Raw genomic sequence first — 25124 nt, forward strand, 5'->3', positions numbered from 1 at the left:
GGTGCAGCTACTCGATTCTCTCTTTACTCCTTTACTCCTTCAGCCAAGATTCTACCGGCTCCTCATCAGCTACCAGAAAGGACCGGCGGGGAGATTCCTTTAAAAAATTTAAAGTGCACTTCAAGTCCGGAAACGACGAATCGTTCGTCGAAGACGATGAAGTGTTTACTTGATAAAAATCCAAGGGTCTGTTATATAGGTTATGTTAGTACGAGTCTGGAACGATTTGCAATGTCTGATTTAATGCAGCATCAAGAGAGCGCAAGATGGAATGGTCAGGGAACGGAGCCGTGGAACGTATTTGCCTCAAAGCATTCTGTAGTGCAAAGAAAAATGGATAAGAGGATGGTAAAGAGAGCAATAGAAAAAAAGGAGAAATAAAAAGATACAACTCCTGCAGGCACTTCAGGTACTACAGTTCACAAAAAAAAAAAAAAAAAATGTGGGTAAACTCCATCGACGAGCACGTGCTACGAGAATGAAACGTGTGAGAGGTCTCTCGCCATTTTCAAGCGTTGAAGCTATTAGCGTTAATACCGATAGCTATCGATAGGTCGATTATTGGAAAAATTAAAGCAGTTCACGGTAAATGATTGGGTACATAAGCCAGCCAAGGGAGCATTTGATAAATTCATACAGTCCAGTTCAAAGGTCATGAAACTTCGTATAATCAATATACACACTGAAACGTTAAATATTAATTTCTTTTCGTAATCTTGTTGCAGGCATTGAACGTGCACATAAGGACGGTAGACTAGCCAGTCTGATAGGCGTAGAAGGAGGACACGCCGTAGGTGCGAGTCTGGCTGTCCTGAGGATGCTTTACGAATTGGGAGCGAGATATCTCACTCTGACGCACACATGTAACACGCCTTGGTGAGTATCTAATCCAACTGATCCAGCTAATCCAAGTAATCCAGCCCCTCCAAGCATTTCTGGCAGGACTACAAAGCCAAAGGCAAGGCGTAACCGTCGTGCAGTAGTTTCCTTTAGATTATTGTTTATTTAATTGCCGGAATACTTTTCTGATCGGCATCCAGACTAATCGTTTCTTACGTAGCCTTATCCTTCCTTTATCCTTTCATCCCTTTATCCCTTTATCCCTGCTATCGTCAGGTGGGTATCCAGGACGGTCGAAGGGTTCGCCCTCCAGGGCTGATCTATGAAATTTTTACTGACGACCAAGGATCGATCCTGCGATTGCTATCGATGAATTATATAAATGATGAAAAGGATCTGTGGCTTTGCTGTAATGATTGAAATAATTAATTTACAATTGTAAACCAGCGCCGCAACGACCCTTAAAACTTTAAACGAATGACGCGAATACAAAAGGTATCGAGCGAGGTCGAGTCGTTGAACTCCCATAGGAGGAGCAGCCCCTGCTGGTGCTGGAGGAGAATTGAGAATGAGTGGCGAAGGTTATGTCGACAGGTCGAGAAGAACACACAGTTCAACATGGATACTACTCAAAGTTTGTTAACTTATGGATTCCAATATTCCAAGGATCAGTGTGCGACCCTGGGACTATTCAGGATGTGACATCCACTTTCCAGAGTGACTATCAAACAGACTAGGCGATAAGAGACAGACGAAGATGATCATCCAAGACGGATGTCTTGGTCGTTCAGAGTCATAACAATGGCGTATCGCAATGATCATTGATCACTGCCAATAACAAAAGTGGAAATACTTCATGATAGCTACAATTTATAGAGCACTTCGCTCTGTCAGCACTTGGTACTCACCTAAATAACGTTATTGCCGTTATCGTTATCGTTACACGGCTGCGGCCGCCGCTTCGTTGCAGTTTCATTGCCATTTCCGTTACCATAATCGTAACTGCTTGACCATACCCTGCCATTAGAGGGCCGCGAGGCCGCAACGTTGCAGCAACGGCTAGAGCCGCTGATAGAGCTAAAAGAGAGGGTGCAATAATACTGAGGATTCTCGCTATAGAGTTACTTACGTGTTGGTTCGGTAGGGCAGACTGCAGCACAGCGGATGAACCTGGTCAAGTGCCTCACATAGGCGGCCTCTCTAACTTCGGCAAGGTGAGTCCACCGCTGAGGTGATCATTTTAAAAAGTTTAATCATTTCACAATTTCATTAGCCATTAGTCACTTTTTGTTTGATCTCATTCTTTTAGTCGATCCTTGGACGCAGGTCGAACTCCGTCAGTCTGTCTGTCACGTTATCTCGATCCGGGCCAAAAAAGATTCCAAGTTCCTGGGACCCACTGATTGCCGGACACAAATGCGAATCAGATTGGCCAGTGGACGGGGTTACCTATTTAGACAGCGTTCGACCTACTGCTGCCGAGCCGGGGGCCGAGCACGTATAGGGCGGAAGGACGTTTTTGTTAGGTCGCTTGTGACAGCCCAGGAAAGGAGCAATGGATCATTCGTCGAGGCAGAGAGCAAAGAGATTGTCCGTTACGCGTGAGCGGATAGAGGAAGCACAGACAGCACAGCAAGCACTCTATTCCCTAGTCCTTTAGGGCGTGTTTGCACGTCGGATCGAATTTAGTTAGTTTTTGGTCGACGGGTCAGACAGTTGGCCCCATTTTGCCTACTTCCCCGGAATACGGGATATCTACGAAGGATGACCTTCTTTATCTGACAGGATGTATCTGCCCTTATGAAACCTGTACAGGTCGATCTATACCAATTCGTTGATATCACGCTATCTCAATTTCAAGTTCAATTTTTGTTTCTTTTACGTCCATTCGGAAACATGATATATCGCTCCTGGCGATTAATCGAAGCGATACGATACTGCAGCAAATTCACGTACTACGTTCCGAGCGGCCTGCAAGCTCGAAGGGCGAACGAAACTATGAAAAACCACATCGCCGTGTGTTCGAAATTTGTTCTAGAACAACCTGAAAAAAAGTAATTTCAAACAATGGCCTCTGCGTCTGGCCCTTTGCAATATCCATTTTTCATTTTATCTCATTACAACCAAGTCTACTTGTCCTTTCCTACTGGTAGTTATTTTCATGGCGTCCCTTAATGCCTCTCGAGGTCCTTAAAACGGACTCGCGTGAATTTGAGCGTCTGTGGCGAATATCCCTAATGGCGCGATAAGGCAAGGCGTAAGATCTCATTCGGATCGGTAGCTGATAAGAGAAACGAATATCCTTGGATTCGGGTCCACTAATCTCAAAGACTAAACACCGCTTAACTTATCGGTAGAAGCATGTTTACGTTCTGCAGATGGTATCGACGCGTTGCCGCCGGGAGGAATGCCTAAGAGAATTCCATTTCACAGTTTTCCGATATTTCCAATATGTACAGCTCGACGTGACCGCTTCCTCTCTTAACGCAGAACGAAGGGATGGTATTCCCAACGTTCGTATTACGTATTCCATAGATTTCCAAACTCTTTCGTTTAATATTCTCGACTTAAATTATTATTACGTTACTACGTTACGCCTTGTAATTAATTATTGTTTAATCAATTATCCTCGCTACTCGCATAGGCGATACTTACACTCACTAATAACACTGAGTTTCTAATGAAATACGGAACAAAGTCAGGCAATCGAGTTCTCATTTAATTAGACTACACCATAGAGAATTTCCTTCCTTCTACTTATACCCATCCATTCTACTGTTCTACTATTATTCTATTATAGTTACCTCCCCTACTGTCTTACTATGGCAGTACACCCGAGTACCTCAGTGCCACTGTTACCCATCTTACACTTTAATTTTCCTATCAGCATTTGCTCCATAAATTTTCTTCACGTTTCACTTCCATCCGCTGCCATTTACGGAATCTTACATCTGGCACATTTTTTTTCATTAAAAAGAAATTTCGTACTCGAGATTATTATAGGGAGTTAAACTAGATCTGGGCTAACCTTACGTAATACGTTAAATTTTATTGTATTCAATATATATATATATATATTTAAGAATTTGGTGGGTACCAACCGGAAATTCTCCTCGAAACTTTCCTTGAAAGCTTCCCAACAAGCACGTCCATTCACTTTGTGTTTCACGCCGCGTCGCTCATGGGTATTACGAAACGCGAATTTACCCCTTTTCCAGATATTTAATAGACTGTCTATTTCTTTTCTGTGGACCCACTGACCTACTATATATATATATCCGAAAATATCATTGTCCGCCATAGCTCCATATGGGGGTGTCTGTCTTTTTTATTCTATATGCTGTACATATGGATCTTGTAGTTTATGCAGGCGTCCCTGTCATCTCATGAATGTCATCCCTTAGTCCTCGTGAGTACTTATCACATATGTGAATTTGTAGGTTAGGTTGGCCTTACTAGATTTCAAATAAAAATAGAGTACAATTTTTTTTATCGTCGTGATAAGTCGTTAGGGTTTTTTTTTTTTTTTTTTTAATGACAGGCAATAAAAGTGAATACCTGTAAAAGGGGAAAAAGTAAAGGTATGAAAATTATTCGAAAGAATATTCAGTGAATGCTTGGTTGTAATTTCTTCCCGGACTTTTGACGATGAACGAGTTTCTTTTTTTTTATTTTGTATTATCGGACATTTCTCTCTGGCATTTATTCCAGCAGGATAGATGATAAATAATCTCGTTAACGTGAAAGCTTGTCGAAGCATCCGGGACGTTTATGCGTTGCAGTATCGTAGGTTATAGGTTATTGGAGATTCGTATGGATAGTCGTATTATTTTACAATCTATCCGATAACGTTAGAGATTGAGGCTTTGATAAGGCTCCTGTACTATTTGCGCGTGGCAATTTTGTCCAGATTCAAACCAGTCCGCTGGTATCATCTTGATTTTTCGATTTCGCGGTTCCATGACTTTCAGATTTGCAACGGCAGCCGCTGCCACGTACGAGCTTCCCTTTTGCTCTCACGGAAGTACTCCGCTATCCGCGGATTAGCGACCTGCGCTAAAAGCGTACTCAGTCAGTCCGCTAGTTTTGGCTAATTACTTTGGCAGCTTTTAGCGAGCAGCAACGAGGCACGAGATTTCCCAGTACCAGGAAGTCTTCTCCCCTCTTATTGAAAGCCTTGCCGAACATAGCCGCGAAGACATAAAAGGAGATAAAAGAAAAAAAGAAAGAAAAAAGAAAAAATGAGAGCGTGTGCACGTTGACCGGAAGTGGCGGGAATCCCCTTTGAAACCACCTGGCGGCCCTTTCTCCGAACTTTCCTCTAATTAGGTAGAAAGGGAAGTAGTTTTGAAACTAAACTTGTTTCGAGAGCCTGCAGCCAGAGGCGCCATTTCGGAAGAGGGGCGGACAGGACTAGTCAGTCGGATGACCTCGGACCAGAGTTCACAGCCAGACTCACTCTAAGAGAAGATACTAGTGGACCGAAGATAAGATAGGGATACTGTAGTACAGAGTGTATAAATTCAAAGAAACTGAGAATTGGATCAACGATACTGAACTACTTCAGAGGGTTCAAGTTTAAACTGGAAGAGGCTTGTTAGACTCTTGAAAATTAATTTCTCCGAGGATACACGGGCCACTTTGAGCACAGCATCAACCTGGACCAAGGGTAACTAAGGTAGATGGAGCTGGTTTACATAGCGTTCGTGTAATACTATAATCGCTATAATATTCAGGGTGCGCAAGGATCCAAACGGAGTCCTAAGGATCTTTTGGGTACTGTTGAGGATGCAATGGTTAGGTTAGGTTAGTCCCGGAAGTCTGAGACACCGGTATAACCGCTCTGCTGGCTGCTCCGTGTCGGGGAAACTAACAAGACAGCTTGAGCAATAAGTGTCACTGGGGTAACGTGGGTCCGATATTCCAAGTCTGGGCTCTGCGGTCTGAGCTGTGCCTGAGACATGTGTCTAAATCGTACGAGTTCGTCTGCGTCTAATGATGTTAATTATTTAAATTGTTATAATTAGTATATTGCGATCCTGCTCGGACTGACCTCGTTTCTTTTAATTCCACTTTGTGATCACTTCGTGACTTAAATATTTATCTTGCAGAATATCGTATTGGAGATGAATAGATTGGGCATGATGGTGGATCTCTCGCATGTCTCGGTGCCAACGATGCTGGACGCGATGGAAGCTTCCAGGGCGCCTGTCATCTTCAGCCACAGTAGCGCTCACGCTTTGTGCAATTCCTCGCGCAATGTGCCTGACCATGCGCTACGACTCCTTGTAAGTGGATTTAGTGATGATTTTATAATTTAAGAAAACAAATGATTTTTAGTCCTAATATTTCTTTGCTTCTTCATTCTCAGGCGCAGACTGGAGGAATAGTCATGGTCTCTTTCTATCCACACTTCATCAGCTGTGGAGAAAAATCGACCCTACAGGATGTCGCCGGTGAGCCGGATTCTTCTGAACTTCAGTCTGTGGGATTAGTCATTTAGCTTCGAAGAAATGACAAAGATTTCAATGAGAAATTTCAATTTTTTAACTTTCCTTCGAAATTCAAAATTATCCGCTCGTACATCGATTACCAAGATTGCCGTAGTGATTGATTTGCAAATAGGTGGTGCGTGAGCTTCCTGATATTACGATCCGTTACGATGGTTATGATGAGGACGGAAGGGAGGCGACGGAAGGGGAGAAGTAGTAAACGCGTGGACGATATCCGGCAATCGTTGCACTAGGGAAATATCGATTGGAGTTCCCGTTGGCTGACCTGCCCTGTCGGAGGACAATATTTCTCTATTGGAAAGGAAGGAAAACTGGCTGGAATACTCAAACAGCAGATTTCAATGAGTGTCCAATTATTGTTAATTTCTTTTTTCTCTCTCTTTGATTCACAGCGCATATCAACCATATACGAAAAATAGCTGGAGTGGATCACGTCGGAATCGGAGCTGGCTACGATGGAATCAATTTGTAAGTAATTTTGTTTGCTCATTTGACTTTGCTGATCCCTCGTATAATAGTAGGCCGCAGTGAGCCGCAGTGAATGTGCACGAAGACCCCGGAGCAGTGTTATCAGGCGGCAGAATCTACAGAGGCAATAAATTAAGAGCTACGGGTCTGAAATTCCTCGAGAGAGAGAGAGAGAGAGAGAGAGAGAGAGAGAGAGTGCCCCCACCCCGGAAGGACCAATCGATCAGAAAATCAGCAAACCCAAACCTCTGCTAAATAACTCAAAGAGCAAATGGGTAAATGATCCAAAATAGGCAAACGAGCTTAAGAGATAAATTAAAACTGAAAAAAAAGATTGGTAGTTACGTTTCGTCACTGTTTGTCAAGCGGTTGTAACTTTAGTGCAGATTGGCATTTTTTTCCTTTGTTATCTCATTACTCAATTCCAATTCTTATTTATCTTTTATATCCGAGAGAACTCTTGATTGCACTAAAGACATACACCCTGTATTATATATAACACAATGGACGTTGCGGTTTGCTTGTTTTCCTCTTTCCTTTTTACTATCTCCTTTACCTTCGGTCTCTACCGTTTTACTATGGCCCCCAATCTCACGTGACCGGAAACTCAATGAATTTCCTACGATTTTCGTATTTATGTCTGCTTGGAAGAGTGCGTGCTTGAATCGAAAGCACGTTCGAATGGCACAGGGGATACGATCGACCACGGGTGGGAGGGCAGGGGTTTCGAAACGAATTCTGATTTGAAAATACTTTCCTTTTCCCGCATTGTCAGTCAAGCTTTGAAAGTTTGGATGGAAGATAAGGAAAAAAAAAAGAAAGCAAAAGAAAGAGAAAAAAACCGAAGGGACATTTTATGCGGGTAATCGATAAAATCGTGAAAATCCGAGGGTCCAAGTGAATAAAATAATTTCTTTTTCACGTCAATAGGGAACGGCTACCGGTGAAATTGAAAGAGTCGTTTAATAACTGTCCTACCAGCTGCCAATTGCCAACTGTCAGGTACGAACTTCAACAACCAAATCTCTGCTTAAAGGGGCGCACGGTTCTACCCCTTCGGGTAATACCGCGTCTCGATAACAGCTGGTTCCAAAGTGTCACGGTCTACACTCGGTTGGTACCAAACAAAATTGTATCATTTTTCACTAAAAGCCATTTTATTTGTCTGAGGGAAACAATTCGTTTTTATGCGCGTGCAAACATGAAGCTTTCTCGCCAGGGCGTAAGAGGGGTGGTGGCCCTCTCTCCCGAGGTATTAAATAAACAAACCTCCGTCAGCCACCGTCACCCTTCCATCCTCACGACCTCCCATCGTTCCACCATTCCTTTTTACCCTTTGACCCCACCATCCCTTGAACAGTGTCGCTTCGTCGGTATGTTCTGCCGTCGTACTCAGTCCACACCATCGTGTATACTGCCAACATGATTCGCGGTACTACCTATTAAAAAAATAAACCGTGAAAAAAAGTTGAAGAGCTCTTGAATAGTGTGAAAAAAGTGTCGGTCGAGAGTTGAAGAGAGTGAATGTAAAATGGGTGCCAGAGAGAACGACTGAGAGACAGAGTGAGAGAGAGAAAGACAGACAGACTCGACAGAACAGTTAAACTCAGATAATTAGGCTCGAACGAAGAGTACGAGAACGGAAGGAGAAAGGAAAAAAAGAAGAAATTAGGAAAACTTGATAAAATCCAAATGAGAGTAAGGAGGATGGAGACAGGTGAAAACCGAGGGTTGCGAGGTCATTCGAAACCGGAAGAGCAGATGCGACGGCACACGAGCGAGTGACATAGAAGAAAGAGACGGAGGGCTGTGACAACCGAGGACACGCGAGACTCCACACGCAGAACAAAGCAAAAGCCTTCCAGGCACAGGCGGGAATTATTATGGTCGCCCTCTATGTAAAAAATAATAATAAAAAAGACATACCGCCCGACCGCCAAGAAACTTGAAAACTCTATCGAGACTCGGAGATCTCTTGGGTAGAAGGAGAAACTAATCTCGCAGGCTAGATTAAATTTCACTTCGAGCTTGAGATTTCCGTGTATCATTTCTTATTCCCAGCTAGGATTCAAGCGGAAGCGGCGACGTATCCACGTGTTGTTTTACTTTTTTTGATTTTCAACATCCACGCCCCACACCTCCTTCCTCCTCGTCCAGCCTACTCTTTCACGTCCAACTTCCTCTGGATTGAAAACACACTTATTGTTATCGTTTCCAACGAGTAAACGAACCCTAACCTTCTCTTTGTCTTCGCTACAAATCAAGAAGAGGACTCTGCTCCCAATCCGACGTCTTATCCTCGACGTACGAACGACGCCAGGTCGACGTCTAGCCGGAAGATAAGAATGAGAAGAACAAGGCCCAGATATTGCGAGAACAAAGGTCTGGAGTCGAGAGAAATAGAAATCTAGTATGAGTGGGGGCCAGGGGGGTCGGAGGCTGAAGAAAGAAGGATTTTCGGTCCGCAGTGACGTCTGACTGGCGCACATTTTCCAAGAGGCTTTTACCTACCCTCCTAAGGCGAAATGACTTGTAAGAATGTAGAGTCCAGGACCGAAGTCGAGGTCGGTAGCGTCGACGCAATTAATGGTAATTATTACATTAAAGTTTCAGAGCGTGGCAGGCATGCCGACTGCGCTTACCGTAAGTGAGCCGTCAGTGGTACATTTAGCCACGTAATGGCTGCCCTTACCGTACGTTCGTATGAATTTTAATCTCGCGTAAAAGCTTATTGGCCGTGTACGCGATTCTACTTTCTAACTGGCCTTACTCCAGCTCGACTCTTGCCTATTTTCACATGACCCACTTTGCTGCGTCTAATAGTTAAATGTAACTACGATCGGAATAGGTAGTTTCAACGATTTTCCCGAGATGCACCGCGCTCGTGGATAAGACGAGAACGACGATGGCGCCATCTGTCCGGCTATCTTGGTTCTTCCCGCTATAGAGGATACGAGACTGTCCTTACTGAAAAACGGTAAAAGTTCGTTTGACAAGGGATTGGGACACAGTGAACTTTAAAAGCCCCGAACCCCCGGCAACCCTCTAGTTCATTTAATTACCAAGTTCGATCGCAGATCTCGTCCCTACGTAGTATAATGAAAGGTTTAACTGGAGTGCCCGACGCGGATCCTCAGGATTCACGATATATCGGATCAATTAGGGCCGAAGGGGCCGTGCAGGGCTGATGACTTCAAGCCGTTAACCCTACGCTGCTCCAACCTCTTCCTCAATTACTCGAAGCCGAGCAGTCCGAGACCATGGAACGGAAGAAGGGTAGTGCGGTCAGGGGTAACGGGATAACTTTATACTATTCGTTACCGAACGCGCGGATCGAGCGTGGCCGAGGCATATACCATTATTACGTTAATAAATTTCTTTGAACCACGTCAAAGGTCATTGACCTCTCCAGGACGTTTCAACCTTCGTCGCCCCTCTATCTATGCTGGCCCCAGAAAGAAATTCAGAGTGCCGAGTCCTCCAGTTTCTTGCCTCCGTCTAATAACATCCACGTGGACAGAACTTCTGTGACAGATTTATCGGCGAACAATTCTGCCGACTAGAGTGGAAGAGAGGTTATGGGACGAGGGGGACTGCAGAGAGAGAGAGAGAGAGAGAGAGAGAGAGAGAGAGAGAGAGACAAAGGACGTTATCTGCGACCCCGATTGGAAATCGTTTGGGACGCGATTCAAAGAGGGCACGCTAGCTATATGGATATATAGCGGCTGGTGGTGGCTGCTGGTCCCGTATTTGCATCTGTGTGCCTGGTCTCCCTTCTTCCTCTTCGGCCTCGCATTTGAAAGTATAATAATACACGAGGAATTTATACTCCGTAGTCGCTTCGCCGGGTAGAGTGGGAAACGATGGACGGACGTAAAAGTGTGCAAGTGATGGAGAACGAAGGACCCCACCAGGATGATATAAGTTCAGTTAGAGGGAAAGAGGACAGTAACGCAGGTGTAGACATTGCTGGAAAGTTGAGTTAACCCAAAAGTCTCGTCTTCCATGTTACAGAACTCCTGCAGGACTGGAGGACGTGAGCAAGTATCCCGAGTTGTTTGCCGAATTGCTGGCGAGGGGTTGGTCGGAGAAGGACATCCGGAAGTTGGCAGGACTGAACCTCATACGAGTCTTCAAGGCCGTTGAAGAGGTGAGTGAAGTGGAACCTGTTACGTATCAGGAATCAATTTAAGTTTTTTTCTTGCACCTTTTTTTTTGTCCTTCTACCACGGTACAACACAATCAAAATTTATTTTGAATGGCTCTCCAGGAATATCCAATACCTTGGCCACCATGCTGCCAGGTTAACCAACTATGGACGATATCGGATTTAATAAAGCACACAAATCATGTATCTGGGTTGGATCCCTGCAATTTTTGTTCGGTTGGAGTCCTGCCAATCCCAGACACAGCTGCTGCTGTTGGTACAGCTACTACCTACCTACCTACCAATTGAGAATCTCTCTTCATCCTGACTGGACCCTCTATCTCTCTCTCTCTCTCTCTCTCTCTTTCACTTTGTATGCTTATAGATATATATGCTTCAAATCCACATTGAATTCACATCGAATGCACATTCTCGCGTTCGTGCTCTCGTGCTTTTGGTACTCCACGTATATGTAGCTACTACCTCGGGTCCTTGCCATACTCTTGGATGAAACGCGTGCGAGCTATACCGTATGTTCCTGGTTATACTGCTTTGTCCAGTGATCCATTTACCTCGGAGGTGCCCCCAGGAAGTATAACGAATTCTCGACCAGCAAACTTCCCTCCAGGATTCGTATAAGGCAGCCTCCAGAGTCCTATTCGCAGATCTAGCACACGAGTGACCTTATTATAACGTTTTCGTTGAGCCGTGAATCGTCTGGGGAGGCACGTATAAACTTCTCTGGGTTCTCCATCTTCTTTTCCCGGATCTCATTTTGCTGCTCGACAAGCTAGTGGAAAAAGTCCTTGCTCTCGACGGAACACTGTTACACCATGACGTGCCAGTAAAAGTCGAAGGGAACTTCGTAAGGCTGATATTAGACGTGGAAACGTCGCAGTTTCTAGAAGAAAAAGAAAGAAGCTAAGTAAAACGAAAAATTCATTTTACGTTCCTCTGCTGGAAATCACGAAAAGTGACAAACCAAACGATTTGTAAGTGATATGTAAAGTGCCTTTTGGACGTATATCACCTGCAGTCACTTTACTCTCAGTGTTTCCCGTTGTAGGTAAAGTAGCTGCACCTCGAGAACTCTCGGGCGTCAACTGTCTGATCCGTCACTTTGAGAGCCAAGACTAAGAATGCCAGGAGGGTGACGACCAAGCAAAGAGTACGATATTAATGATTTTGAGGTTATGCAATCGCGGGAGGGCGTTATCCAAATATTTAACGAAACTTCTCGGCGACGTGATCATTAACGTTCGGCTGAAGCGACGCCGCTATTCGCGTTCGGTTATAGCGTCGCGGTGCTGACAATGCTAGCAGAGATTTGATTAGAGTTAGCTCGAATCCACTCTATATATGTCCACGGCTCGCCAGCTCATTTCCTCCCGACGGGTTTCATATGCGAAGCGACGGCAGCGCACTCTACCCGTTTAATTGGAAAGCCCAACCTCAAAACCGAGCTTTGTGCGGCACACAGACCCCAATGAAATTTAGGCCAGTCCAATTCGATATTTTATTTCGCTAACACAGTTTGTCCCTTTGTCATGTGTTCTCCCGCTGTTGCGAGCGTCACTTTCTTTAAAGTGGCACAATTCACTCTACTGGCTATGGCTCTCTTTTTTTACCGACACTTCAAACGCCCGCGGACAAAAACAATCATACAAATTTCGTTAATTCGGCCGCCATGTTTGTCGATGGTGGCTCCTGTCGCTGTGGTCCCGGCGTTACCTTCGCGTAGAGAAAAAACCGTGAGAACGTCCGTCAGGTGCTTTAGGTATTGAAGCCTCCCCCCCTCCACATATCTCGGTTCAAGCCAACTGGAGCTTAATGGGCTTTCCGAAAATTGATGGTACCCATATAGCCCTGAGAAAAAGAGGGTCGCACATTTTTAACCCGCCTCTGACATATCCAAAAAACTTCGAACTTGCATTTAATATGGCGACTGTATAAAATATACAGGACACCCTTGCCAAAAGCGATCCTCGAGCATCAAACCTTCAAGGTGTATCTTGATAATATCTTCAGTACACGTTATGCCGACAGGCTTGCTCATCCAAATGGATGTATCGATAACATTTTTTTTTATTGAATTAATTTTTTCTAAGACGTTCGAAAATACGTTTTTTCGTTATTTCAAAAAAAATAATTTCATACACTCTTAATGTTATTGCCTCTTGATGTTTCTACGTGCCAAAGTATGGGAAGCAGATACCTCGTGGAACGAAGGATATTTATATATATTTTGTACGAGCTTTCTCCTTCGATATGCAAAACCATTCCTCTTTCTTTCCGCAGGTAAGGGATCGTATGACCGAGGAAGGGATGGAACCTTTAGAAGAGGAAATCCCTAAGGAAGACATCATCGGCCGTGATTATTGCCGCTACAATATCAAGCGCGTCGATTCCACGCCTTAAATTTCATCCAATTCCTGTTTCTCTATCTAATCCACCTATCTGACTGTCTATCTATCCATTTAATATTCCTTCCTTCCTTCCTTCCTTCCTGCCGTCGCCTCACGATTAGCAGTATTCCAAATGCGAAATGTCCAATTTCAAATGACCAAGACCCAACGTGTACATTTAAATAACAATTAGCAATATTTCTTTTTCACATTTCATTTGTACTTTCACCTGTACTCGTGAAATCGGAACCAAACAATCTAGTCAATAATTCGGAATTTGTTCGAGCGAGGATACCTAACTGGTTTTCTAAGTGCGTATGCGAGTGCGTGATTGGACGAGAGTGTTTGCATATATCGTGCGCATGCGCAAGACTCACGTATAAGTGGTAACGTGCCATTCGTACAAAGGTACCTGAGAGACGAGACATTTTCTCCCCAGAGTCTCCCACTCTGGAAGAAGTATCAAAGGATCCACTTTTGTTTAAACAGAAAACAGTCGGTTGGATCGCTCGTCGAGTCGCCGATCATCTTGACTGAGTGTGTAGCGATTGTAGCGTGTGTCTTGGAGAGAGTCTAGGATACAGTATAGACATAGATTTAAGAAAGAGTGATAAGATAAAAAAACAACATACGAACCATTACTCATTGTTCATCGTGCACGACTAGTCATCGTCGAACGATGATAATTTATATCCTTGGTCCTTTGCGTTGCGGGGCATATAACGATTGTTCTCTTTTCCTGCGTTTTGGCCGAGGGACAAATTTTCGCAAGTGCAACTGAGGTACGATTAATCGAATTTCGATTGTCACGCTCGATACTTGTTATTAGAGTATTGTGAGAAATACAAGATACGTTTTCGGATTTTTGATTGTTGTACTCGTCATTTGTCTTATCCATGTTCCAAGGCCTCGTTTGTTTTCAGGGTGACGCCTACGCGCGTCTATGAAAATCCGAATGCGACGCTCGTTTTCAATGGACGAGTAATAAACTGCAGCCGTCATTGTAAATTCCCCAAGTGAATTCCAGCAATCAAGCGCATCGGGAGGCTGTGAACGTTTGGCTATATCGAACTGCTCCACTGAACTGGCAAACCAATAAACCAGCTAACCGACCAATGAGAGAGGCGACTGACTGATTGTTGAATCATGTGGGCAGACAAGGAAAAGGCAAATCCCAAAAGTCGAAGACACTGTCGTTATGAGAATCTTAAATATATAATGCAACTAGCGAAGGACTCCCAAGAGTAACTGAAATAATTTATTAAATCATTTGAGACAGCCGATTAGCTGCTGTAATGGAGTTTCCGAGTGTCGACTTTAGTGGAAGGGTTCGTTTACAATGTATGGTCAGTCAGGATTTACTGTAGTGGACTGTCGGTCAGTTTTGATTAATGGGTGAAATATTTAAATTTTCTTTTACGTTATAAAATAAAAGTTCGACATTTTTTGAACCCCCTCGGTCGTCCACCCACCTTTCTACTAGTAATTAGTTTCTCGCCATTTGCTAATTCGTTGCTGCCCAAATAAATCCTAATGAGCTCGTTAAAACTTTGGATACGCGGTTGCGGCACTTCTGCTTATAACGCATTTAATTTGTTCGTACGCCTATGCAACATGGCTGATTACCTTCTTTCATGTGACTTATCAAGGTTTTTCCTATAGCCAACGCAGCCGAAGGAAAATTAAACTGGAGCCTCTCGTTCTTAGAAAACTCTAGAGATTCATCTTACTCTTCCATTCGCTCGTATCTTCAGCGAGACTCGTGAACTCGTTGACTTCCTTGACCCAACACAAACTAAGACGCCATTAGTGTAATAATCCATCTCTCGACCATTCTTTCTTAATCTGGTATACCCGAAGCTTAAAGCTGCCAACCCAACAACTCTATAGGTATCAAGTAAGTTGGTAAAAGTTTCTCCATAAATTTAACCGTTAATATGAACTTTGAATAAAATTAAGAAAGATGAGACAGCAGAACCCGGGCAAATAATAACTTAAAAGTTATCATCCTAATCACAAATCACAATTAGAACTGCCAGACGGTAGTAATTATGAATTTTCAGAAAAATTAATGTTATACAGAGACTGAGGCTCGATATGTAATTTCAACTTGATTCTAAATGCCTATGATCTATTTTTGACTTAATATGTATTCCCTAAGTTACATAAATATCAAGCGTACACTGGCGCCACCGTCACCGGGAATGTAACTAAAAGAGCTCATGGCGTGCACAGTGTAAATTAATACAGCGTTTACTCGAAATTTGCTTTGGGGAACCGTAACTCTGCTCTAATACCGCCAAACCTTACGACTACAGTTATGATCGGCTTCCGCAAGTGGCCTTAACAAAATATCTTGCCTACCGTAGCCTCCCGAACAGCGACCCGTACTCTGTAACCCACTGTTTTGGGCGCAGGGGATAGGCTTTATGATTAAGGCAATCGTAAACTCCGAGCAATATCTCAACTTCCTTCTTGCCACGCCTGCCGAGGTCGATTACAGCTCAGATACATACATGAGGCAGAACATAACCTATAAACCTTCATTACACGTTGACAATATTGTACCACTAAACAGAGTAAATTATTTTCCTCGTGAAGCACCTCGTGACTCAAATCCACGTTTCTTTTCAGTCACTACAATGTATTTTCGCGTGCTTATCAATAATTCTTGACGTCTAATCGAATATAAAAAATTAATCAGAGGTAGAAAAATACGTATAGAAATAAGCTTGATTTTATTTGAACCAACGCAGGAGAGCCTGCCATACAAAACGATCCGGTGGCCATGATCAATCTACCTAGCCATCCACCCGTCCAATCCATCCATTAATCATATACCTACGTTAGACCGTACTTTTCCTAAGAGACGGCAAAAGCCTATACGTAATATCTACTTATAGCCGGTACGAATGCAATGTCTGTGAGCAAAAATGAATTAAACTTTCATAGGAGGCTTTGCGAGTCAGAAAATAGCGAATTGTTATTGGACGCGCAAGAGACGAACGAAGGTAACAACGTAGCTTCACGCAATATTCTTCAGTTTGCTACTTTTATAACACTCGGCGGGACGTTTATGGCGATAAAACGTTTCTTGGGCTATGGCCCGTAATTTACGTCGATAGTATAATAATACATACCGGCGGTCTCTATCGAACGTCGACTACCGGTCGGTCGGGCCTCTCATCATCATTTGCGAGGAAATTCATTGTCAGGAAATACTTCGCCACGCAAACAAATTATCTGCCAAGCTAATGGACAGCCGCATTATTTTATGGATTTAGGCCCAACAACGAAACACTCGGTTCTTCCTAACCTAACCTAACCTAACCATCGTCATAATTTACATGTTTCTTTATTTTCTTTACGAAACTTCAATCGTTACTTCTAATCAATATTAGGTTTATTATTATTTTAATTAATTTACAGATACGCCAATCACTAACGTATTTGTGATATACATTCGCAAATCATATAATATTCGTCAAACACACGTACCACTCTGATAAATAAACAATAAACGTAACATACTCATTTTCTACCTCGAAACTCTGTTTTCCAGTATTATTTTACATTGATATTCTACCGTGGAATGTTTGTAGCTGGGAGGTAGTGGGCGATGCGGCCAGCCAACATATTTCACACTAAACTACGTAAATTCGTATTGCCATCCGACCGAGCGGCCAATTCGTAACTCCTGCAGTGGAAACGTTATAAAAAAAAAAAAAAAATACGCTTTCACGTTTCACAGGTTATTCGTAAAATTATTAATTAATATTAAATCAATCTGATCCGATTAATCTGTTTAGATTTTTTTTTAAACGCAGATTGAAATAACCGTTACATTTCCAATTAATAGAAATTATTATTGGATTTCAAAAGAGTATATCGTTCCCGCGTAGATAATATTTTATTCTGCATATATACACACATATGTTACAATAGCCGAGCCGGCCCTTCAACTTCGCAACAAGAAATACACTTTTTATGTAATAATGATTGTTATTTATACATATCTTGAGATAATCAACTGAGTTTGAACTAATGCAAATCTAACGGACAAAACATTAACGTATAAGTTTAACTTAACGAATTGCATTAACAAAATACAGATGGTGTAACCTACTATATATAAATTTGCAACGAATTAAATTACGAATAATTTTTTTTTTTATAAAATACTTGAAGGGTAGCGTGAGTGACAGTAAGAAAGTAAGAGAAGAGAAGAAGGAGAAAACTCTTGGTCAACGAAGTGCGCTTAGATATTTTTCTATCGAGAAACAGTCTTGCACCGCGTAAAAGTTGGAGATGATCAACTTAAAAGGTATTTCCAAGATAAGATTAAAAGCTCGTGATACGGTATTTGAAGTATCGAAAGATTTGAAATTACAAGAGCATTCCAAGAGAGTTTTGAACAAGTTCCAAGTATCGCAAGGTACCAAGGAACAAGTTTCGACAGTGACGTGATGTGGAAAAGTGGGTTGTATAAAAAAATATATCGAACGATCCAAACAGCTTGAAAGCCCAGACGCTCTTGGCCGTTCCTTCTAGTCCCTAATTGTTGTTCTTTTCTTGTTTAAGAGCGCCAAACTCTTCCAGCATGGTCTGAAGTCCTTCGGGCACATGACCAGCGTCCAATTCCAGTCCCCACTGTCGATACTGAAAAGAACAAGTTGCTCATGAGAACAGACCATTCAATCTGATAATTAGAAGAAAAATTGAGGACTCTGACCAGCCATTCAAACTGGAAAGACAAGAGGAGAATAAAGGGAGAAAAAAGGAAAGGAAAGGAAAGGGTAAATGCTTATCTTGGCCAAAGAGAAACGAAACGGACGCATCTTGAAACTGCTTGACTTCTGCCGATGGATGTGCCAGTGCGTGTCCCTGACATGTCAGGGCGTTCATCCGTAAATATCAAAAAGGGTCTCTCATTCGCAACATGGATCTTACATAGAATCCACTCCATTCACCTTCATTGAAAGAAAAGGGCTTGGACGCTCAAAATGGATAAAGGGAAGAGAAAAACGGAAGTACACAGGAATCTGAAGACAATAAAAATGGTCAAAGGTGCTTCAAGTCTTAGTTGACCAAGGGACATACAAACCATATCGAGCTCCTTCCGAAGTGCGAGCACTGCCTTTTCCCTGTCGGCCACCAGCTCTTCCAGATACTGATAGCGTAATTTCTTTCGCGCACGGCACTCCCTCGCGCTCTGCCGACTGCGTTCTGAAACAGAAGACAATAAGTGCAATTAAGAAAGCAGCCTTGGGATACTTAGGTACCACGATAGAATCAAACAGGAAGTCGAATACTGAAGTCTGGGAGGTTTCCGCTAATTAAAACTTTCCACCACTCGTATGCATATTTAAAAGGTCGCCGTTAACGAATTAAACTAATCATGGACTGAGTGCCGTAAATTCCTTAACTATCAGCACCTCGGCCGGATATGGAATGAACTAATGTACGCCAGTGACCGAGCTAAGGACGGAGGAATTGTGTAAGACAAAAAATGAAATAACTGACAATAAAAGAATAAGGATAACGCTTGGGCCAAAGCCAACGAAAACGAACCTAGACAGACAGCACATCAGTTACGTGTATATTGGCTACGATCACTCTCTATAAGACTCCATATATTTTTCAATCGCCTGAATATATCATTGTTCCCTCAGGCACGGTTTTGCCCATCCATCGTGTTATCCGTTGATTTAGCCGTTTCGTTGGTAGATCTGCCAGGCTTCCTTCGTGTCCCTTTCGCCGTTTCCTTTATCATCCCCTTTGCCACTTCTTTCCCATCGTCGGAGCTTCTCCTTCTTACTCTTTTTTCTTTTTCCTTTGCCCTGAGCTCACATCACATTTGTTTGTGTCCATTTGCGTCGTATCTTCGAGCGCACTATAGGAGACGGTGAAAAGGAGCGTGGCGAATGCCGAGTGTCAGGATGGGTGTGACGGATTAAAGGAGGATTAAGAAGAAAGTAAACGTGGTGAGAACTGCAACGAAGAAGAAAAGTATTACTTAAACGTTCAATTTCATGGGATAGCGAGAGAAAAGGAAATGAGAATATACGACTGTTCCGAGTTGTTTACGTATGACTGAATGTTAATGGCATCCTTGAAGACACTTTCGGGAAAATCTTCTTGACAGGAGACTGCGACAGTATACAGGAAGCTCCACGTGAATTCCTAACTGGCATTTCTGTAGTGCATGTTCAAATTGCAAATTTCTTACTGCGTCGTTCAAGCAGTAAAATACTTTACGATCGGTTTCCTATTATCGCGCTTAGACTACGCGTTGTTTTACGCGAACGTAAAGTTCAGCAGCTCGTTCGAGCACCGGGAGTGATTTGCAAGCCGCGAAAAAGTGCAGAAGGAAATGACGGTTGGATAGCAAATTTTGATTAGGGTCTCATCAATAAAAAAAAAACGAGACCTTGGCAAAACGAAGATTAATCCCTCGTAAATATTCCTGATTACTGAGTCAGAAGTCGCAAACTTCTCGTGTAAAATTCAAGGCGTCCTTTAACTTATACTTCGTTCTTCTAAGTTGGCCTACGGTATGCTTGGCATTGCCGCTGCCTTGGCCTTCGCGAGTTGTCAGAATGGCAATAACATAAATCTGCAAAAAGAAAAGTTTTGTAACTCGCATAGAGTATTTTACTAGTCGACGAAGAAGAGTACGTTCGTGATGAACACCCTGAGGTAACTAGTATACCGAGATACGAAGAAAGTATAGTGGAAAAAGGGACGAGAGCCAGAGCCAAGAAGAAGTCAGCGATTATAAACTTTTTCGCAAGTAAAAAGATTATTCACAGAAAGAAATAAGAATCTTGGTGGATTACTTTCTTCTTACTTTTTTTTTTTTTTTTTTTTTTTAAGGAAACCTTCCAAACTGTCAGAGTATTCATACCATGGCGATCCTTAAATTCTACCGAGGGTACATATATGTACATATGTCTAGAAAAAAAAAACAGATGTTCACGTTAACCTGATGGTCACGGATTTAGATCAAGACTAGAAAATCCTAGTGAAATCATCTAATACGGATTGCAAAGTATTACCGAGCTTGGCTTTCATGTCCGCCTTATCGGACGCCTTCCTTCCGGGCTTGCGTCCTCGCTTGCCCCCTTCTTTACGGTCACCACGGGATCCCTCCTGGAAAATAAAATGTTAAAAACAAAGTTAGCTTGTTAATTGATAAGAGAAAAATAAAGGAACGAAGACTGAAAGAGTCTTAATATTTATACACCTCGCAATGCTTTCCATTGAGGTCTGATCCTGTTATTAATCAGCGAAAGAGAAGAGGAGAAATAATTGAGGCATTCGAAATGAAAACGCCGTTAAAGGTTAAACGTCCCCAGAGATCTTGTCGTCACTCTACCTCATTGTGACCTAGTGTTATCTATATGCATGTCCCTCAGGTACACCCGGGATGCGCACGGGTGACGAAATACACATTGCCTCTTCTCTCACCCAGGGTATCTATGCTCCCTGTTTACATCGCTGTCGGCATTTCTATCCTATCTGATATTAAATCTCCTGAAATCCTCTTTCTTGGCTGGTTCGTACAATTCTTCCGGTTTCTTTGCGGCTTTCTTTCGCGCACGACGGCTTTGTAGGTCGTCACTGATCGTTCCACTATAGAGATCCCGTACGTGGACATGGAAAACGAATCGATTTCCTGAGGGAAGACCTCTGTCCGGTTATGGCGAAGATTCATTATAGAATCTGACCAGACTGTTACAGTGGATGCCCAAGTTTGGAATGTTGTCTCGACTTGAAATGAGTTAGCTTGCTTGAGATTATACGAGAGTAGAGTTCTCAGTCCGTGCCCACCAGGTTCTTCGTGACTAGCAGGAAACCAAGTGGTAGGAAGGTCCATGTATAGGTCAATTAAAATTGTCCGGCTTAATGGAATGGCGACGCTAGCATACAGAATTCCTATGTTAAAATTGAAGGAAAGTGGGTTAAGCGTCTTAAGTGAAAATTTTGATAAATGAGAAGAGAGACTTGATAGCACAGAATTAATACATTTAAGTACGTTACGCTTGATAGTCTTGAGAATAATTTCCATTGATGATGAAAATGAAGTTGTACCCTGAATTTCCCTCTACATAATTTAAAAGTCCATAGCTCTGGAATCCATGACAGTAAAAGGGTTAACAAGGTATTCGACTTAGTGATTATAGTTAAAAAGTTTTAACCATTCAAAGGAAGTAAACGTACCAATGAAATATTTTCTTAAATAAAGTCACCGTCCTGACATTTCAAATCGCTCCAAATAATTCTAATGCCTGTTTACACCGTTCAGGATTTTCTTGTAACTTAATTTCCATATCCAATTGCACCTCAACTTCCGCACTGCCAAACTATCCCTGCGTATCAAACAAAACAGTAACAATGAGAAGTGTGAGAGAGTACCAAAGTAGAAGTTCCTGGTGTCTCCGACCTGGCTTATCATTTATGAACACTCTTCTCTCATAATGTGCGATGGCCTGCACCGTTTCCATCAGATATCTTTACGCTGTCCGCGCACTGCACGCATGCTGCACATGCAGCTCGATTAAAGCTGGGTCGCAGCTAACAATGTCCGAGAACTATATATATATATATATATATATATATATATATATATATATATATATATATATATATATATATATATATATATATATAGCCCACACGAAGTGTCCTGAGCTGAAGAAAAAGAATTCACACGGATGAAGAAATTGTGTATTCTTGCAAGCTGAGAAAAATTCTCGGGATTTTACGTGAGCATTATTCCTCTCGAAGAGGCCACCCGAAAAGGGTTCTCCCTCATAATTTTCAAGCGTCACGATGTTCCCTAACAATGAGAGGGCGAACATCCACGAACAATAGTGGCTGGTACCGTGGGAAGAGGACAGACGCCTCAGCCACCTCTTCTTTTCCCGCCCCATTTCTGCTCTGCCACGAAATACCCGCACACGCTACGCAGAGATAAAGTGCATAAATTTGGTCGACGCCATCGCACAAATGTGTCATTGTCGGAAAGTTCCATGGCGAGTAAGAACGTTGAGTCAATTCTCTGTGTTCAAGTATCAGCTTCTACGGGTTCCAATTTGCAATTGTTAATTGGCAACTGGAATATCCTTTTCGGGTACAGTCCATTCCTACGGAATCCTTTATATCTCTGATATAAGGATTCTTCCTGAAGACGAGTAGAGAATCAGGCTTCTTTCACAGAGATTTTGGCAGGAACAATTGTCCCAGAAGAAATGCCGAGTCGTAGAGATCTTTAGAATAATTTTAATTATGAGATACATCGCATCAAAACAAAGTGGACGCGACGTCACGTGGCAATAAGGGTCGGCAAATGTTCCTAACTTTCCTGGTACACATGACAAGAGTTATGCGGCATGAAACTGACGCGTTCCTCGACAAAGTTCCCGCGACCTCGTTTAACCATTCATTAGCCAAGCAGTGAGAAGAGCGGAGAAACGAGGTAACTGATGTGAGAACGACGCCATTCGATGTCTACCGGCGCCACCGACGGAGAAATATGACGTGTCACAAATCAAAAGGACGTTAGACGTGTCACAAGAGCTTCACACGGCAACTGAGAAAACGCAAAAAGTATTTTTCAGTGATAACAGATACGATAACGAAATCCTTTGCAAACCATATTTTGGTCCAATCCGATGATCCTGACATCTCCACTTTGACTGTATCGTTTGAGCGAGTAATATCACAAATTCCTTACTACCTACTGCCGTGTCCTATCTGTCAGCTGACGAACAACACTTTCTCTGGATTTCTTTTTCTTTTTATCTCCTGAAAAGTACTCAAGGTACGAGTTAACGTATTTTACCGGTCCACTGGGGATGGTACCGGAACTTTGCGAAGCGCCATAACATCTTGTACTGCACTACGTCGTTGATGAACTCGTTAAAGAGCTTGAACTCTCAGATCCTGCTTAGTAAAAGACGAGCTAAACTGTAGTTAAACTTAGAGGGCTTCCGACGGTATTAAAAGTGTAACGTAAAGTAACGCGGAGTAAATTTAAAGACGTCAATTTGCAAAAAGCGGATTATCTTAGCTCATCAAGAAGGGAACGAAGAAGCGATCGAGACGATTTTTTCGTAAAAGCGTGACTGACAGCAGATTACGTAAGTTGCCAATCGAAAAACGTAAACGGAGTACTTTTCGAGTGCAAAGGGTGTCAAAGGGAGACGCGAGGGTTACGGTGCGGAAGGATGTGGAGGATTGGTGGGTGAAGATGAGAGGACCGAATGGGAGGCGCGTGCGGAGAGCATGGAGTACAGGAGGAGATACCGGCGGTTATGGACTCCTGGATCACGTCGAAACGCGTGACTCTCGCAAGTGGCGAGTGCGTGGAAAAGGGACAAAACTCACCGGTGCTACGCGTCTCGTGAGCTCTGTCAACTGCGCAGTTCGGACGAAAGGCTTGCGAGCAGGGACCGCTGACGGGACGGGACACGGCACCGAGACACCGCGACCCCGGCGCCTCGCGGCGGTCCCAGAGTCAACTAGATAAACGGTAGTGAGAATGTAGAATCGTGGAAATTAACGTTTTTCAAACTTATATTGCATCTTCGTACTTTATTTAACTAGAAAATTTTAGTAAATGAACGTCAGGCAGCTTCACGTCGACGTCCATGACATGCGTCCGTTGGATTTACAAAAGAAACCTGGGTTCTCCTTCTTCTAACAGAACTTGAACTACTGCCATCTGGTCGCGGTTCTATAAAGCTGATGGCCGGCGCCATCTGCCACTGAAAGTCCGAAGTTATGTTTTTAGAACAGGTGATTAATAGAGGGCGTCTGCGCGTTAGAAATTCAAGAGAATAAAAAGAGACAGCCGTCGTTACGACTGCTAACCCCGCCCGTAACCCAGCACCCTGGCGCCCTCCGAGCCATGACCTACAGGAAGGTTTAATCTAAACCTCCCACGAGCGGGTTCCCTGCTCCATGCAAGTAACGTTGTGACTCGAGTACTGACACTCGTTCGTTATGGACGTACTGATACATGTCCATATTTGTTATGACGTTCGCGGCGAGATTTTGCTGTTATCGCGTGCCAGTGACGGCGCTCGTTTCGCAAAATGGTGTCATTGTCTGTAGTCTAGGTTCTTGTTTTTTTTACGGCCAACTTGCGTCACGCGGACCTGCTGTCACTCGATTTTTCTGATTTCACCACTCACCATTTCATTGTCCTCAATGCACATACGCTCCACCTCCATTGTCGTTGTGTACTGCACCAAATTCTTTGGATTTCGAAAATATTCCACTCGCGCAAATCGCTACAAATCTTCTGGACACTCTCAAGACAACGTGTGTATGTTTACAAACACCGCAAGGTCATACAGCTGGCCCCAGGCTCTGGCTCGAGTGGCGTTCGTTACGTCACGCGGCGCTGTTATCAACGGATAAATTTGGTACTTCTCAGTTTAATCGATGCGACTTACTCACAAGATAAAATGTGTAGATATACAAATGTATTTGAATTTTATTCTGTATAAAAATGTAGAAGCAACTTACAATGGCTATTCTTAACTTTTGGTCATTCTCAAGCATTGACGATTCACGATTAAAAGCTGTCTTGGTTGAAATTTTAAATTTTATATTTATCATACTTGAATTGATTCCAAGTCGGCTCTGACTCAACTGAGTCATTACCAGTTGCTGTTGAGTTTATCTCAAAGTTTAGGTCCTCAAGCAATGCCTTCCTTATTGACATTGAAAATGAATTGT

General features: G+C 43.0%; 2 protein-coding genes across 6 annotated transcripts in view; one reads left to right on the forward strand and one right to left on the reverse strand.

Annotated features, from left to right (window-relative positions):
- The window catches only part of LOC107271733 (dipeptidase 1), a 21853-nt gene extending 7616 nt beyond the window's left edge, over positions 1-14237 (forward strand). The window contains exons 4-11 of one of the 4 annotated variants that reach the window (XM_025088907.1): positions 726-876; positions 1985-2054; positions 5952-6128; positions 6212-6296; positions 6746-6821; positions 10836-10971; positions 11092-11245; positions 13267-14237. In XM_025088907.1, coding sequence (XP_024944675.1) covers positions 726-876; positions 1985-2054; positions 5952-6128; positions 6212-6296; positions 6746-6821; positions 10836-10971; positions 11092-11245; positions 13267-13322 — 905 coding nt within the window. In that variant the 3' untranslated portion in view covers positions 13323-14237. Of the gene's footprint in view, positions 1-725; positions 877-1984; positions 2055-5951; positions 6129-6211; positions 6297-6745; positions 6822-6871; positions 7509-7751; positions 7824-10835; positions 10972-11091; positions 11246-13266 lie in introns of those variants that run through there. The other 3 variants (XM_025088908.1, XM_015748080.2, XM_025088910.1) reach the window with 3 other exon arrangements.
- A 3027-nt stretch (positions 14238-17264) lies between these two features.
- Positions 17265-24756, reverse strand: LOC107271723 (cAMP-responsive element-binding protein-like 2). 2 transcript variants are annotated; one of them, XM_015748054.2, is made up of 4 exons: positions 24575-24756; positions 20432-20525; positions 18478-18599; positions 17265-18032 (listed from the first exon to the last, which is right to left on the reverse strand). In XM_015748054.2, exons 1-4 carry the CDS (start codon positions 24611-24613, stop codon positions 17928-17930), a joined length of 360 nt encoding a protein of 119 aa, XP_015603540.1. In that variant the 5' UTR covers positions 24614-24756; the 3' UTR covers positions 17265-17927. The 2 variants fall into 2 exon arrangements, with proteins under 2 accessions (XP_015603540.1, XP_015603541.1); XM_015748055.2 differs by lacking the exon at positions 24575-24756 and adding an exon at positions 23766-23916.
- Positions 24757-25124: the final 368 nt, after the last annotated feature.

The sequence above is a fragment of the Cephus cinctus genome, unplaced genomic scaffold (assembly GCF_000341935.2).
Source record: "Cephus cinctus unplaced genomic scaffold, Ccin1 Ccin1_scaffold1034, whole genome shotgun sequence".
NCBI lineage: Eukaryota > Metazoa > Arthropoda > Insecta > Hymenoptera > Cephidae > Cephus > Cephus cinctus.

Coding starts and splice junctions, on each gene's coding strand:
- LOC107271723 (XM_015748054.2), bottom strand. CDS start 24,613: ATGGAGGTGGAGCGTATGTGCATTGAGGACAATGAAATG. Junction 20,526..24,574: donor GCATTGAGGACAATGAAATG/GTGAGTGGTGAA, acceptor TTTATTTTCCAG/GAGGGATCCCGTGGTGACCG. Junction 18,033..18,477: donor TTCGGAAGGAGCTCGATATG/GTTTGTATGTCC, acceptor TGTTCTTTTCAG/TATCGACAGTGGGGACTGGA.